Source organism: Amblyraja radiata, chromosome 1, assembly GCF_010909765.2.
Source record: "Amblyraja radiata isolate CabotCenter1 chromosome 1, sAmbRad1.1.pri, whole genome shotgun sequence".
Classification (NCBI taxonomy): Eukaryota; Metazoa; Chordata; class Chondrichthyes; order Rajiformes; family Rajidae; genus Amblyraja; species Amblyraja radiata.
In genome coordinates, this window is record NC_045956.1 from 192064836 (window position 1) to 192082729 (window position 17894).

Here is a 17894-nt window from a genome sequence, read left to right on the forward strand (position 1 = left end):
CGTCGACTCCACGGTGAGTCCCCTCGATGTGGCTGCTGCCAAATTGTTTGCCTTTTTATTTAAAGTTTGTGTTCACAAAATGAATTTTGGTTGTCAGGTGGCAGCTGCCCAATTGTTTGCCTCACTTTTTAAAAAAGTTTGTGTTCACAAAATGAATTTTGGTTGTCAGGTGGCTGCTGCCCAATTGTTTGCCTCGCCTTTTTTAAAACGTTTGTGTTCACAATGTGAATTTTGGTTGTCAGGTGGTTGCTGCCCAATTGTTTGCCTCACCTTTTTTAAAAAGTTTGTGTTCACAAAATTATTTTTGGTTGTCAGGTGGCTGCTGCCCAATTGTTTGCCTCGCCTTTTTAAAAAACGTCTGTGTTCACAAAATTATTTTTGGTTGTCACGTGGCTGCTGCCCAATTGTTTGCCTCGCCTTTTTAAAAAACGTTTGTGTTCACAAAATGAATTTTGGTTTCTGGTGGCTGCTGCACAATTGTTTGCCTCTCCTTTTTAAAAAAGTTTGTGTTCACAAAATGAATTTTGGTTCTCAGGTGGCTGCTGCCCAATTGTTTTCCTCGGCTTTTTAAAAAACATTTGTTTTCCCAATATGAATTTTGGTTGTCAGGTGGCTGTTGCCCAATTGTTTGCCTCGCCTTAAAAAAAGTTTGTGTTCACAAAATGAATTTTGGTTGTCAGGTGGCTGCTGCCCAATTGTTTGCCTCGCCTTTTTAAAAAACGTTGTGTTCACAAAATGAATTTTGGTTGTCGGGTGGCTGCAGCCAAATTATTTGCCTTGGCTTGGCTTTTAAAATCGTTGCAACAGTTGGCTGCCAGCCCAAGAATCCATTCGGCCCACAATGTATATACTAGACCTCTGGAAACCGGTACCTTGTGCCCGCAACACCCATAATAGCGGAACAGAAAGCCCCCCACTGGCGAGCAATATTGGAATTGGTGGAATATTGCGTTGGTGACCAGCCCTCCTGTGTGATGCTGGGACCCAACGGGTCCCACTTAGTCTAGTTTCACATAAACGTTTTGTAATCCTATCATGCCTCCCCCCTTTTTGAAATGGGCCTGGTGTATAATATTTTTGTGTGGGCCTGGTGTATAATATTTTTGACACTCTCATAGGCCTTTCATACATAAGCTGTTACAACGAACTGCGGTCTCTAAACAACCCTTCAGTAAATTTCCCTGCCTTCCATTTCAGAATAATAGTGTTTTAAGGCGATAACTCAACACTAGCACTGGCAATAAATACTTTAAAAAAAAAAGTGCAGCTTTCCAGCCTCTTATCTCATTGGCCACGCTCGGCTGCACATCGGTGTAAATCAGGTGGACTCTTCCATCTTCCTCTGATTATAGGGGTGGGGGATTGGGAGGGGCCTCCCTAGTGGAATAGCCTAGGGTCTCTCTTCATCTAAATCCGGCCCTGCTTGTGTATGATAGAGTGCGTGTGTGAGAGATGATGCTTGTGTGAGAATGTGTGTGTGTGAGAGCATGTGTGAATGTGCATGTGTGAGTGAGAATGTGTGTGTGAGAATGTGTGTGTGAGAGCGTGTGTGAGAGAGAGCGTGTGACACAGCGTGTGTGAGTGCATGAGAATGTGTGTGTGAGAGTGCTTGTGAGAATGTGTGTGTGTGAGAGAGAGCAAGAGAGAGAGGGACAGAGAGTGTTTGTGTGTATGAGAGACAGGGAGTGTGTGTGCGTGAGAGGGGAAAAGAGAGGGACGGAGGAGATGTGGGGAAGGGGGAAGCTATCTATTTCTGCCTGGGGGAGGCACTGTAGGGAAGGGGTGTCGAGGTTGTGTGTGAGAGAGACAGGGAGTGAGAGAGGGAGTGTGTGAGAGAGGAGGGGGGCACGAGAGGGAGGAGTGGAGAGTATTTGTGTACGAGTGGGGGAGAGAGTGGTAGGAGGGAGAGAGTGTTGAGAGAGGAATGTATATGTGCAACTTTAAGGGACACTAGACCAAGTGCAGACCCGTTGGGTCTGTTCCCCCAACGTGCGGTTGCGGGGTGGGGGGGCGCAGCATGCGGCGTCACACACACTATCAACCACCCCCCCCCCCGCGCACACGCTAACTACCTCCTTAATATTATCTTAATATTATGAATTTGCTCCTTTTACCCCATAACGGCCCTATCAACTGACGCAAAGCCCCTCCACACACACCTGGATCTCCTGCCATCAGGCAAGAGATACTGTAGCATCAAAGCCCGGACTACAAGACTGCTAAACAGCTTCCTGCCACAGGCTGTGAGGCTGCTAAACAGTCACTCTGTACTCAGTCACCTGATTCTGCGGCTTTGCACTGACATTTTAATGATTGGTGTATTTTAATGTTGCTGTTTTACCTGCTTTTAACTATTTATACTGTTTCATCAGGGACTGGATAGTTTTTATTGTTATTATGTGTGAAATGCTTTAAGTTTCATGTGCGCTGCTCCGGTATACCCTGGGAAACGTCTTCTCATTTTGCACTGTACAACTGTTGCTTTGCAAGATGACAATAAAGGTTGATTTGATTAGATTTGATTTGAAAGGCAAAAATAATGACATACACACACACTCACCCACACAGAGTTTTAAAAGTATATAGATTGGTCAGGTAGCATTTGGAGTATTGCATACAGTTCTGGTCACTCCATTACAGGACTGATGTGGAGGCTTTGGGGAAGGTGCATAGATGGTTAACCAGAATGGTTTAAAAACAAGGAACTGCAGATGCTGGTTTACAAAAAAGGACATAAAATGCTGGAGTAACTCAGCGGGACAGGCAGCATCTCTGGAGAGAAGGAATGGGTGACTGAAGAAACGACCCGAAATCTTACCCATTCCTTCCAGCATTCTGTGTTTACCTAAACAGCGCCTATCCATGTGGTGGTTTGCCAGCAGGCTGGAGGAACGGGCCAAGGCCTTGCCACAGAGCGGGCAGGTTAAGGGGCGCTGGCCGGTGTAGACTCGCCGGTGCTCCAGCAGGTGGTGAAGGCGGGTGAAGCCCTTACCACAGGACGTGCAGGGGAAGGGACGCTCACCGCTGTGGGTACGCCGGTCCTGCCACAGGCTAACATGCGGGTGAAACACTTGCCACACTCAGTGAACACAAAGGGTCTCTCTCTGGTGTGTATCCGCTGGTGCTCCTGCAGCCCCCGTGCGCTCTTGAAACGCTTGCCGCAGTGGGAGCAGCTGCTCGCTGGCGTGGGTACGCCGGTGCTGCCGTAACCCCCGCGAGCTGTCAAACTCCTCAGAGCAGTATGGGCAGTCATAGAGCTGGCCACTGGTGTGCACGCGCTGGTGAGACAGGGCGTGGGAGGCCATTGCAAAGCTCTCTCCACACTCCGGTCTGGGGATGGGACGGTCACCGGCGTGCACCCGCTGGTGGTACAGCAGCTTGGAGGAGCAGGTGAAGCCCTTCCCGCAGTCGCTGCAGGTGTAGGGACGCTCGCCAGTGTGAGCGCGCTGGTGCTCCAACAGGGTGTAGGACTGGGCGAAGCCCCTGCCGCACTGGGTGCAGGTGTAGGGGCGCTCGCCAGTGTGGGTGCGCTGGTGCTCCAGCAGGGTGTTCGACTGGGTGAAGTCCTTGCCGCACTGGGCGCAGGTGTAGGGGCGCTCACCGGTATGTGTGCGCTGGTGCACCAGCAGGTGGCTGGACTTGGTGAAGTCCTTGCCGCACTGGACGCAGGTGTAGGGGCGCTCGCCGGTGTGGGTGCGCTGGTGCTCCAGCAGGCTGTGGGACCGGGTGAAGCACTTGCCGCACTGGGCGCAGGTGTAGGGACGCTCCCCGGTGTGGGTGCGATGGTGCTCCAGCAGGGTGCTGGACTGGGTGAAGCCCTTGCCGCACTGGGTGCAGGTGTAGGGACGCTCGCCGGTGTGGGTGCGCTGGTGCACAAGCAGGCTGCTGGACTGGGTGAAGTCCTTGCCGCATTCGCTGCAGGTGTAGGGCCGCTCCCCGGTGTGCATGCGCTTGTGCTCCTTCAGGTGCGTGGACGACTTGAAGCCTTTGCCGCAGTCGGAGCAGGTGAAGGGCCGCTCACTGCTGTGCACCCGCTGATGCTCCCGCAGCCCCGACAATCGGGCAAAGCTCTTGCCGCAGGTGGAGCAGCCATAGGGCTTCTCACCCGTGTGCACCTGCCGGTGCATCTTCAGGTTACCAGCCCTCGTGAAGTCCTTTCCGCAGTCGGAGCAGGTGAAGGGCCTCTCGCCGGAGTGCACGCGGTTGTGCTGCAGCAGGCTGGCGTATTGGGTGAAGTTCTTGCCGCACTCCGAGCAGTCAAAGGGGCGTTCTCCCGTGTGCACCCGCCGGTGGATCTCCAGACGGCTCGGGCTCTGCCAGGCCTTGCCACACACGTCACACTCATAACGCTTTTCCTTGTTGTGCCCCGTCATGTGGTCCTCCATCGAAGCTCAGCCCGCACACCGAGCAGATGGAGGGGGGGGGGGGGAGACTCACGGCTCCCTGGCCACCCTCAATGGCCGCTCACGTCCCCGTCCACAGCAACGGCTCCTAAACCCTGCAGGAGGGGAACACAGAGGGTCAACAAGCTGGCAAACAGGACATTACTAGCACATATTAGGTGCGTTGATGGCTGAGGAAACCGTTATATAATTCTGCGCGACAGTAGCGCAGCGGTACAGCTGCTGCCTCACCGCTAGAGACCCGGGTTTGAACCTGACTACGGGTGCTGTCTGTGGGGTTTGTACGTTCTCCCCTTAACCTGCGTTGGTTTTTACTCCGGGTGCTCCGGTCTCCTCCAACATTGCAAAGACGTTCAGGGTTGTAGATAAATCGGCCTCCGCAAAATTGTTAAATTGTCCCTAATGTCCGTTGGATAGTGCTAGTAGGACACCACGGGCCGCAAGACCTGTTTCCGCGTTGCATCTCTAAACTAAACTAAACCAAAGAAGGGTCTCGACCCAAAATGTCACCCATTCATTCTCTCCACAGATGCTGCCTGTCGCATTGATCTACTCCAGCACTCTCTCTGTTTCTCTCTCTCTCTCTCTGTCTCCCACTCTCTCTCTCTCTGTCTGTCTCCATCGCTCTCTATGTCTCTGTCTCTCTCTCTGTCTCTCTCCCTCTCTGTCTATCACTCTGTCTCTCTCCATCTCTCTTTCCCAGTCTTTCTTTCATAGATGCAGGAGTAGGCCATTCGAGCCTGCACCACCATTCAATATGATTATGGCTGATCATCCAACTCAGTATCCTGTACCTGCCTTCTCTCCATACCCCCTGATCCCTTTAGCCACAATGGCCACATCTAACTCCCTCTTAAATATAACCAATGAACTGGCCTCAACTACCTTCTGAGGCAGAGAATTCCACAGATTCACCACTCTCTGTGTGAACAATGTTTTTCTGATCTCGGTCCTAAAAGATTTCCCCCTTATCCTTAAACTGTCAAATTGGATAGTCGAGAATAGAGTTAAAAGGAAAGGGTTTCTTAAATGTGGGAGCGGAGAGACAGAGGGGTGTAAAATGAGGGCAGAAGTCATAGGTAGCAAGGTGAAATGTGGCAGGCAGACAAATCCAGGGCAAAAATCAAAAAGGGCCACTTTTCAACATAATTGTATAAGGGTTAAGGGTGTTGTAAAAACAAGCCTGAAGGCTTTGTGTCTCAATGCAAGGAGCATTCGTAATAAGGTGGATGAGTTGAATGTGCAGATAGTTATTAATGACTATGATATAGTTGGGGTCACGGAGACATGGCTGGGAGCTGAACATCCAGGGATATTCAATATTCAGGAGGGATAGACAGAAAGGAAAAGGAGGTGGGGTAGCATTGCTGGTTAGAGAGGAGATTAACGCAATAGAAAGGAAGGACATTAGCTTGGAGGATGTGGAATCGATATGGGTAGAGCTGCGAAACACTAAGGGGCCGAAGACACTAGTGGGGGTTGTGTACAGGCCACCTAACAGTAGTAGTGGAGTTGGGGATGGCATCAAACAGGAAATTAGAAATGCGTGCAACAAAGGTAAAACAGTTATAATGGGTGACTTCAATCTACATATAGATTGGGTGAATCAATTTGGCAGGGGTGCTGAGGAAGAGGATTACTTGGAATGTATGCGGGATAGTTTTCTAAACCAACATGTAGTCGAACCAATGAGAGAGGGAAACACATTCTGTAAATGGGCTGGATGGGTTGGAGTTTGTAAAATGTGTGCAGGATAGTTTTTTGCAACAATACATAGAAGTACCTACTAGAGAAGGGGCGGTACTGGACCTCCTGATAGGAAATGAGATGGGTCAGGTGGCAGAGGTATGCGTTGGGGAACAGTTCGGGTCCAGTGATCACAATACCATTAGTTTCAATATAATTATGGAGAGGGACAAAACTGGACCTAGGGTTGAGATTTTTGATTGGAGAAAGGCTAACTTTGAGGAGATGCGAAAGGATTTAAAAGGAGTAAATTGGGACAGTTTGTTTTATGGGAAAGATGTGGAAGAGAAATGGAGTACATTTAAAGGTGAAATTTTAAGAGTACAGAATCTTTATGTCCCTGTTCGGTTGAAAGGAAATCGTAAAAATTGTAAAGAGCCATGGTTTTCAAGGGAAATTGGACACTTGGTTCGGAAAAAGAGGGAGATCTACAATAGTTATAGGCAGCATGGAGTAAATGAGGTGCTTGAGGAGTATAAAGAATGTAAAAAGAATCTTAAGAAAGAAATTAGAAAAGCTAAAAGAAGATATGAGGTTGCTTTGGCAAGTAAGGTAAAAGTAAATCCGAAGGGTTTCTACCGCTATATTAATAGCAAAAGGATAACGAGGGATAAAATTGGTCCATTAGAGAGTCAGAGTAGCCAACTATCTGCAGAGCCAAAAGAGATGGGGGAGATATTGAACAGTTTCTTTTCTTCGGTATTCACCAAGGAGAAGGATATTGAATTATGTGAGGTAAGGGAAACAAGTAGAGTAGCTATGGAAACTATGAGGATCAAAGAAGAGGAAGTACTGACAATTTTGAGAAATATAAAAGTGGATAAGTCTCCAGGTCCGGACAGGATATTCCCTAGGACATTGAGGGAAGTTAGTGTAGAAATAGCAGGGGCTATGGCAGAAATATTTCAAATGTCATTAGAAACGGGAATAGTGCCGGAGGATTGGCGTACTGCGCATGTTGTTCCATTGTTTAAAAAGGGGTTTAAGAGTAAACCTAGCAATTATAGACCTGTTAGTTTGACGTCAGTGGTGGGCAAATTAATGGAAAGAATACTTAGAGATAATATATATAAGCATCTGGATAAACAGGGTCTGATTAGGAACAGTCAACATGGATTTGTGCCTGGAAGGTCATGTTTAACTAATCTTCTTGAATTTTTTGAAGATGTTACTCGGGAAATTGATGAGGGTAAAGCAGTGGATGTTGTGTATATGGACTTCAGTAAGGCCTTTGACAAGGTTCCTCATGGAAGGTTGGTTAAGAAGGTTCAATGGTTGGGTATTAATGGTGGAGTAGCAAGATGGATTCAACAGTGGCTGAATGGGAGATGCCAGAGAGTAATGGTGGATGGTTGTTTGTCAGGTTGGAGGCCAGTGACGAGTGGGGTGCCACAGGGATCTGTGTTGGGTCCACTGTTGTTTGTCATGTACATCAATGATCTGGACGATGGTGTGGTAAATTGGATTAGTAAGTATGCAGATGATACTAATATAGGTGGGGTTGCGGGTAATGAAGTAGAGTTTCAAAGTCTACAGAGAGATTTATGCCAGTTGGAAGAGTGGGCTGAAAGATGGCAGATGGAGTTTAATGCTGATAAGTGTGAGGTGCTACATCTTGGCAGGACAAATCAAAATAGGACGTACATGGTAAATGGTAGGGAATTGAAGAATGTAGGTGAACAGAGGGATCTGGGAATAACTGTGCACAGTTCCATGAAAGTGGAATCTCATGTAGATAGGGTGGTAAAGAAAGCTTTTGGTGTGCTGGCCTTTATAAATCAGAGCATTGAGTATAGAAGTTGGGATGTAATGTTAAAATTGTACAAGGCATTGGTGAGGCCAATTCTGGAGTATGGTGTACAATTTTGGTCGGCTAATTATAGGAAGGATGTCAACAAAATAGAGAGAGTACAGAGGAGATTTACTAGAATGTTGCCTGGGTTTCAGCAACTAAGTTACAGAGAAAGGTTGAACAAGTTAGGGCTTTATTCTTTGGAGCGCAGAAGGTTAAGGGGGGACTTGATAGAGGTTTTTAAAATGATGAGAGGGATAGACAGAGTTGACGTGGAAAAGCTTTTCCCACTGAGAGTAGGGAAGATTCAAACAAGGGGACATGACTTGAGAATTAAGGGACTGAAGTTTAGGGGTAACATGAGGGGGAACTTCTTTACTCAGAGAGTGGTAGCTGTGTGGAATGAGCTTCCAGTGAAGGTGGTGGAGGCAGGTTCGTTTTTATCATTTAAAAATAAATTGGATAGTTATATGGATGGGAAAGGAATGGAGGGTTATGGTCTGAGCGCAGGTATATGGGACTAGGGGAGATTATGTGTTCGGCACGGACTAGAGGGGTCGAGATGGCCTGTTTCCGTGCTGTAATTGTTATATGGTTATATGGTTATTAGAGCAGGCTATTCTAGACTGGGTATTGAGTAATGAGGAAGGGTTAGTTAGCAGTCTTGTTGTGCGTGGCCCCTTGGGCAAGAGTGACCATAATATGGTTGAGTTCTTCATTAGGATGGAGTGACATAATTAATTCAGAAACAAGGGTACTGAACTTGAAGAAAGGTAACTTTGAGGGTATGAGACGTGAATTGGCCAAGATAGACTGGCAATTGATTCTTAAAGGGTTGACGGTGGATATGCAATGGAAGGCATTTAAAGACTGCATGGATGAACTACAATAATTGTTCATCCCAGTTTGGCAAAAGAATAAATCAGGGAAGGTAGTGCATCCGTGGATAACAAGGGAAATCAGGGATAGTATCAAAACAAAAGATGAAGCATACAAATTAGCCAGAAAAAGCAGCCTACTAGAGGACTGGGAGAAATTCAGAGTCCAGCAGAGGAGGACGATGGGCTTAATTAGGAAAGGGAAAATAGATTATGAAAGAAAACCATTTAAACCAGGGAGGAAGGTGAATGAAACAAGGGTATGTAAAATACCCCGGTTGAGAATACCAAGTAATTACTTACGTAATTACTTACGTACTAAGTAATACCAAGTAATACCAGTAAATACCTCATGTCACTGCAACTACACAGAAAAAGGGATACATTTGGGAAACAGCTCATGTACCACAATCTCTCCTCAGATCTCCTCAGGGACCACCAAGACCAGTGAATGGAACATACTTTGTGTGTGGGTTATGGACATACCCATGGCTGCCAGGGATGCCACCGGGAAAGGAGGTGGGGAAAGAACAACCACTGGAACGGGTGCTGCTATTTAGCCAATGTTGTTCCCCGTATGAGGATGGTTCAGGATCTTGCAGAGATAACTAGAACCCTGAGAGATAAAAGGGAGATCTCAGAAACACAGAGGGTTTGGATGATCGCTTTCCCCATGTACGGGACAGCCAAGTCAGCTAGTGAGTTGCTCAATATGGCCTCTGCCATAGAAGTAATGGCAAATGCAACTGTCGGAGCTCTAACAGATGCAAAGACAGCCATGATATATCTTTCAGCAGAAATGGTTGCCATCCGCACTATGGTCTTGCAAAATCGTAGGGCATTAGACTTTATCTTGGCAGAAAAAGGGGGCACATATGCTCTAATAGAACAAGAGAGTTGCACCTATATCCCTGATAAATCCTCTAATATCACTGACCTAGCTGCCCACATTTCCCTCGAAATTAAAAGGATCCGTAAGGTTAGCAGTGACATGCATGGATATGGTAAGGAATATGGGAACTGGTGGCCTTTCATTTGGGTCAGTGGAATTTGGGGTACCCTGATACATTGTGGCTTCATCTTTCTGTTGATCATTGCTCCAATTGTCATCATTAAATGCTTGCGACCATTGTGTAAATACTGAGGAATTGGAAGGGTATTACAATATGATAAAGAGGAGGGAATGAAAGAGTTTAATTTGATCAAGTTTGGTTCGTAAATTAAAAATGGAGATTTGCTGAAAAACAGAAAGCAGTCAAATTTATAAAGAGAATTTTCCCAGCAGAATGAAGTCTGTGAAAATCTTAGAAGCTTGGTTTATACTAATCATTGAAACAATGTATTAACAATATATTAACATAGAGATGTATTGTCTGGGCACAGCACCATATTAGATATCTGTCTGAACTGCCTGTCCCAGCTAAGGACATGGAAGTGGCTTTCATCCAAGTCTTACAAGCTTGTTTTAGTTCACAGACGGATGCCCATTCTGGGACCAAGATGGAAGTCATTTGAAAACAAAATGGAGTTAGTTGTTCTTCTGGAATGGGCAGCTGTACTGAAGCTGTGCCAAGATTTGAGAATAAGGCTGACATTGCAAATATATGAGTCCAGCCTCCCTTGTTTCCCTTAGGCTATAGATCTTTCACTCAGATTTAGAATGTGTGTTTTATTGATAAGAAAATGTATAATTATACTAACTTTCCTTTGTTCTTTGAGTGGAGCCCAGGGACAGACTGAGCAACGTTTGTGCTCTTTGTACTACCCACCACTCACAGTTGATGATCGATTAAAGATGGGCTTGGTTTACCTTTAACAATTTTGTTGCCATCTGCTTTTTAAGAGACAAACTTTGACAATTTCTCTGTACCTTAAGTGACAATTAGATTGAATTTTGAATCTTGAAATGGCCCACCCCTTAAGCTTAAAGGGCCTGATGGGCCTGTTGGGCCGAAGGACCTCTTTCCACACTCTATCACTTTATGACAAAGTTACTGCAGTTTTTTTTGTGTCTACCTTCAGTCTGAAGAAGGGTCTCGACCTGAAACGTCGCCCAATTCCTTCTCTCCAGAGATGCTGCTTGTCCTGCTGAGTTACTCCGGCATTTTATGGACAATAGGCGCAGGAGTAGGCCATTCGGCCCATCGAGCCAGCACCACCATACACTGTGATCACGGCTGATCATCCACAATCAGTACCCCTGTGCCTGCCTTCTCGCCATATCCCTTGACTCTGCTATCTTTAAGAGCGCTGTCCAACTCCCTCCAAAGCAGCCGCCGAATCGGCCTCCACCGCCTTCTGAGGCAGAGAATTCCAGATTCACAACCCTCTGGGTGAAAAAAAGTATTTCTTCAACTCTGTCCTAAACGGCCTTCAACCTTGGTAACTCAAATGTTTCATGTTTTATGTGTCATTCTTAATTGTTACTGTCTGTCGTGTTGTGACATGCGAGCGGAGCACCAAGGCAAATTCCTTGCATGTGAACATACTTGGCTTATTCATTCGTTCATTTCACTGTACTGGCTAAGTGCCAATTAAATTGAATTTTGAAATGGCCCACCCCATATTCTTAAAAGGCCTGAATGTCCTGTGGGTCCAGAGTAGTGTTACAAAATCCTAACATCAGTGGCGCTCCAGATCTGCCCACTGCCTGTGCATGCGATTCCGGAGACTGTAAGGGGAGGGTGGGATTAAAATGCAGGTTCGTATTGGTTGTCGGAGAGGGATTTGCTCGGACTACAAGCTGATGAAGAAAATTTGTTCTGCGAACCCGTTCCCGTTTTTAAAAAAAAGTTGCTGGTCGATTGCATCGGTGGATTGAAGTTAAACGCGACTTCTAACGCCTTCAACATCACGGATCAAAATCAACATCAAAGACAAAAAAAAATATGTCGTATATTTAACATCTTACCTTGCTTTTTGGTGTGGTTTCATTTTAATCTGATGATGCAAAATATGTTATTCAGGCCCCGAGATCGGCCGTGTCATGTCTGCCGATATCGCGGGGCTTAAATCATGGCAGCGGCCACATTCCAATCTATCACAATCCACGCTCAGATAATCAAATTCATTATTTTTTGCACACTCATCATAAGAACATCCAAATCATCTATATTTTGTGTTATTGCCTGTCCATGATCAATATTTTCATGCTAAATATCTGATTGTAAACTTCCGCAGTACATAGATTTTAGTCAGGTTTAGTATGAAAATATTGATCATGGATAGACAATAACAAATATAGATAATTTAGATGTTCTTATGACATGATTGTGCAAAAATAATTATTTTGAATATCTTGAGAGTGGATGTTTGTGGATTTTGAATAAATGTCTGTGTAAAGCAACCCTTGCCTGCAGCAGTGTTATAAACCAACAGAGTACAATTAATGGGAATTAAAACATTCAATTGCTTCTATTGGCATAGAAATTCATGACAAAGTGAGATTTAAAAATCATGTTTTTTGTGAATTATTGTGTGGATGTGATCAATATACAATAGACAATAGGTGCAGGCGTAGGCCATTTGGCCCTTCGAGCCAGCACCGCCATTCAATGTGATCATGGTTGATCATTCCCAATCTGTACCCCGTTCCTGCCTTCTCCCCATATCCCCCGACTCCGCTATTTTTAAGAGCCCTATCTAGCTCTCTCTTGAAAGCATCCAAAGAACCTGCCTCCACCGCCCTCTGAGGCAGAGAATTCCACAGACTCACCACTCTCTGTGAGAAAAAGTGTTTCCTCGTCTCCGTCCCAAATGGCTTACTCCTTATTCTTAAACTGTGGCCCCTGGTTCTGGACTCCCCCAACATCGGGAACATGTTTCCTGCCTCTAGCGTGTCCAAGCCCTTAACAATCTTATATGTTGCAATGAGATATCCTCTCATCCTTTTAAACTCCAGAGTGTACAAGTCCAGCTGCTCCATTCTCTCAGCATATGACAGTCCCGCCATCCAGGGAATTAACCTTATAAACTCCCTCAATAGCAAGAATGTCCTTCCTCAAATTAGGGGATCAAAACTGCACACAATACTTCAGGTGTGGTCTCACTAGGGCTCTGTACAACTGCAGAAGGACCTCTTTGCTCCTATATTCGATTCCTCTTGTTATAAAGGCCAACATGCCATTAACTTTCTTCACAGCCTGCTGTACCTGCATGCTTACTTTCATAGACTGATGAACAAGGACCCCCAGATCCCGTTGTACTTCCCCTTTTCCCAACTTGACGCCATTTAGATAGTAATCTGCCTTCCTGTTTTTGCTACCAAAGTGGATAGCCTCACATTTATCCGCATTAAACTTAATCTGCCATGCATCTGCCCACTCCCCCAACCTGCCCAAGTCACCCTGCATTCTCATAGCATCCTCCTCCCAGTTCACCCTGCCACCCAGCATTGCGTCATCTGCGAATTTGCTAATGTTACTTTGAATCCCTTCATCCAAATCATTGAGGTATATTGTAAAAAGCTGCGGTTCCAGCACCGAGCCTTACGGTACCCCACTAGTCACTGCCTGCCATTCTGAAAGGGACCCGTTAATCCCTACTCTTTGTTTCCTGTCTGCCAACCACTTCTCTATCCATGTCAGCACTCTATCCCCAATACCATGTGCCCTAATTTTGCCCACTAATCTCCTATGTGGAACCTTATCAAATGCTTTCTGAAAGTCCAGATACACTACATCCACTGGCTCTCCCTTGTCCATTAATCTAGTTACATCTAAAAAAAATTCCAGAAGATTAGTCAAGCATGATTTCCCCTTCGTAAATCCATGCTGACTCGGACCGATCCTGTTACTACTAACCAAATGTGCGGCTATCTCATCTTTTATAATTGACTCCAGCAACTTCCCCACCACCGATGTCAGGCTAACTGGTCTATAATTCTCCGTTTTCTCTCTCCCACCTTTCATAAAAAGTGGGATAACATTAGCTACCCTCCAAACCAAAGGAACTGATCCTGAGTCTATAGAACATTGGAAAATTATCACCAATGCATCCATGATTTCTACCACTTCCTTAAGTACCCTGGGATGCAGACCATCAGGCCGTGGGGATTTATCAGCCTACAGTCCCATCAGTCTATCCAACACTATTTCCTGCCTAATGTGGATTTCCTTCAGTTCCTCCGTCACCCCAGATCCTCTGGCCACTACTATATCAGGAAGATTGTTTGTGTCTTCCTTAGTGAAGACAGATCCAAAGTACCTGTTCAACTCATCCGTCATTTCCTTGTTCCCCATAATAAATTCTCCTTTTTCGGTCTTCAAGGGTCCAACTTTGGTCTTAACTAATAATTTCCTTATCACATACCGAAATAAGCTTTTACTATCCTGTTTTATATTCTTGGCTAGCTTACTTTCGTACCTCATCTTTTCTCCCTGTATTGTCTTTTGGGCTATTGTTCTTTAAACATTACCCGATCCTCTTGCTTCCCGCTCATCTTTGCAGCATTGTACTTCTTCGCTTTAATTTTTATACTGTCCCTGATGTCCCTTGTCAGCCATGGTCGTCCCTTTCTCCCCTTGGAATCTTTCTGCCTCCTAGGAATGAACTGATCCTGCACCTTCTGTATTATTCCTAGAAATACCTGTCATTTTTGTTCCACTGTCGTCTCTGCTAGTGTATCTTTACAGTCAACTTTGGCCAGCTCCTCCCTCATGGCCTTCATAGCAAAAGGATTTGAGTATAGGAGCAGGGAGGTTCTACTGCAGTTGTACAGGGTCTTGGTGAGACCACACCTGGAGTATTGCGTACAGTTTTGGTCTCCTAATCTGAGGAAAGACATTCTTGCCATAGAGGGAGTACAGAGAAGGTTCACCAGACTGATTCCTGGGATGTCAGGACTTTCATATGAAGAAAGACTGGATAGACTCGGTTTGTACTCGCTAGAATTTAGAAGATTGATGGGGATCTGCTAGAGTCAGTTATTAAAGATGGGATAGCAGCACATTTGGAAAGTGGTGAAATCATTGGACAAAGTCAGCATGGATTTACAAAAGGTAAATCATGTCTGACGAATCTTATAGAATTTTTCGAGGATGTAACTAGTAGCATGGATAGGGGAGAACCAGTGGATGTGGTGTATCTGGACTTCCAGAAGGCTTTCGACAAGGTCCCACATAAGAGATTAGTATACAAACTTAAAGCACACGGCATTGGGGGTTCAGTATTGATGTGGATAGAGAACTGGCTAGCAAACAGGAAGCAAAGAGTAGGAGTAAACGGGTCCTTTTCACAATGGCAGGCAGTGACTAGTGGGGTACCGCAAGGCTCAGTGCTGGGACCCCAGCTATTTACAATATATATTAATGATCTGGATGAGGGAATTGAAGGTAATATCTCCAAGTTTGCGGATGACACTAAGCTGGGGGGCAGTGTTAGCTGTGAGGAGGATGCTAGGAGACTGCAAGGTGACTTGGATAGGCTGGGTGAGTGGGCAAATGTTTGGCAGATGCAGTATAATGTGGATAAATGTGAGGTTATCCATTTTGGTGGCAAAAACAGGAAAGCAGACTATTATCTAAATGGTGGCCAACTAGGAAAAGGGGAGATGCAGCGAGACCTGGGTATCATGGTACACCAGTCATTGAAAGTAGGCATGCAGGTGCAGCAGGCAGTGAAGAAAACGAATGGTATGTTAGCTTTCATAGCAAAATGATTTGAGTATAGGAGCAGGGAGGTTCTACTGCAGTTGTACAGGGTCTTGGTGAGACCACACCTGGAGTATTGCATACAGTTTTGGTCTCCAAATCTGAGGAAGGACATTATTGCCATAGAGGGAGTGCAGAGAAGGTTCACCAGACTGATTCCTGGGATGTCAGGACTGTCTTATGAAGAAAGACTGGATAGACTTGGTTTATACTCTCTAGAATTTAGGAGATTGAGAGGGGATCTTATAGAAACTTATAAAATTCTTAAGGGGTTGGACAGGCTAGATGCAGGAAGATTGCTCGCGATGTTGGGGAAGTCCAGGACAAGGGGTCACAGCTTAAGGATAAGGGGGAAATCCTTTAAAACCGAGATGAGAAGAACTTTTTTCACACAGAGAGTGGTGAATCTCTGGAACTCTCTGCCACAGAGGGTAGTCGAGGCCAGTTCATTGGCTATATTTAAGAGGGAGTTAGATGTGGCCCTTGTGGCTAAGGGGATCAGAGGGTATGGAGAGAAGGCAGGTACGGGATACTGAGTTGGATGATCAGCCATGATCATATTGAATGGCGGTGCAGGCTCGAAGGGCCGAATGGCCTACTCCTGCACCTAATTTCTATGTTTCTATGTTTCTATCTTATAGAAACGTACAAAATTCTTAAGGGGTTGGACAGGCTAGATGCAGGAAGATTGTTCCCGATGTTGGGGAAGTCCAGAACAAGGGGTCAGTTTAAGGATAAGGGGGAAATCTTTTAGGACCGAGATGAGGAAAACATTTTTCACACATAGAGTGGTGAATCTCTGGAATTCTCTGCCACAGAAGGTAGTTGAGGCCAGTTCATTGGCTATATTTAAGAGGGAGTTAGATGTGGCCCTTGTGGCTAAAGGGATCAGGGGTTATGGAGAGAAGGCAGGTACAGGATACTGAGTTGGATGATCAGCCATGATCATATTGAATGGCGGTGCAGGCTCGGAGGGCCGAATGGCCTACTCCTGCACCTATTTTTGATGTTTCTATGGCCCCATAGTTCCCTTTATTCAACTGCAACACTGACACCTCCGATCTACTCTTCTCCCTCTCCAATTGTAGATTAAACCTGACCATGTTGTGGCCACTGCCTCCTAATGGCTCATTATAACCATATAACCATATAACAATTACAGCACGGAAACAGGTCATCTCGTCCCTTCTAGTCCGTGCCGAACACGTATTCTCCCCTAGTCCCATATACCTGCGCTCAGACCATAACCCTCCATTCCTTTCCCGTCCATATAACTATCCAATTTATTTTTCAATGATAAAAACGAACCTGCCTCCACCACCTTCACTGGAAGCTCATTCCACACAGCCACCACTCTCTGAGTAAAGAAGTTCCCCCTCATGTTACCCCTAAACTTCTGTCCCTTAATTCTCAAGTCATGTCCCCTTGTTTGAATCTTCCCTGCTCTCAGTGGGAAAAGCTTATCCACGTCAACTCTGTCTATCCCTCTCATCATTTTAAAGACCTCTATCAAGTCCCCCCTTAACCTTCTGCGCTCCAAAGAATAAAGTCCTAACTTGTTCAACCTTTCTCTGTAACTTAGTTGCTGAAACCCAGGCAACATTCTAGTAAATCTCCTCTGTACTCTCTCTATTTTGTTGACATCCTTCCTATAATTAGGCGACCAAAATTGTACCCCATACTCCAGAATTGGCCTCACCAATGCCTTGTACAATTTTAACATTACATCCCAACTTCTATACTCAATGCTCTGATTTATAAAGGCCAGCACACCAAAAGCTTTCTTTACCACCCTATCTACATGAGATTCCACTTTCAGGGAACTGTGCAGTTATTCCCAGATCCCTCTGTTCACCTGCATTCTTCAATTCCCTACCATTTACCATGTACGTCCTATTTTGATTTGTCCTGCCAAGATGTAGCACCTCACACTTATCAGCATTAAACTCCATCTGCCATCTTTCAGTCCACTCTTCCAACTGGCATAAATCTCTCTGTAGACTTTGAAAATCTACTTCATTACCCACAACCCCACCTATCTTAGTTTCATCTGCATACTTACTAATCCAATTTACCACATCATCATCCAGATCATTGATGTACATGACAAACAACAGTGGACCCAACACAGATCCCTGTGGCACCCCGCTAGTCACAGGCCTCCAACCTGACAAACAACCATCCACCATTACTCTCTGGCATCTCCCATTCAGCCACTGTTGAATCCATCTTGCTACTCCACCATTAATACCCAACCATTGAACCTTCTTAACCAACCTTCCATGAGGAACCTTGTCAAAGGCCTTACTGAAGTCCATATATACAACATCCACTGCTTTACCCTCATCAATTTCCCGAGTAACCTCTTCAAAAAATTCAAGATTAGTCAAACATGACCTTCCAGGCACAAATCCATGTTGACTGT

At 45.5% G+C, this 17894-nt stretch overlaps 2 protein-coding genes across 2 annotated transcripts in view; one reads left to right on the forward strand and one right to left on the reverse strand.

Moving 5' to 3' along the window:
• Positions 1 to 17894, forward strand: part of LOC116982908 (zinc finger protein 229-like) — a 968520-nt gene that overhangs the window by 432403 nt on the left and 518223 nt on the right. The window lies entirely within an intron of this gene.
• LOC116983073 (zinc finger protein 501-like) lies at positions 2932 to 4334 on the reverse strand (the record flags this gene model as incomplete). Its single annotated transcript, XM_033036641.1, has 1 exon — positions 2932 to 4334. A coding segment is annotated over one exon (1254 nt), but the record flags the coding sequence as incomplete, so codon positions are not given.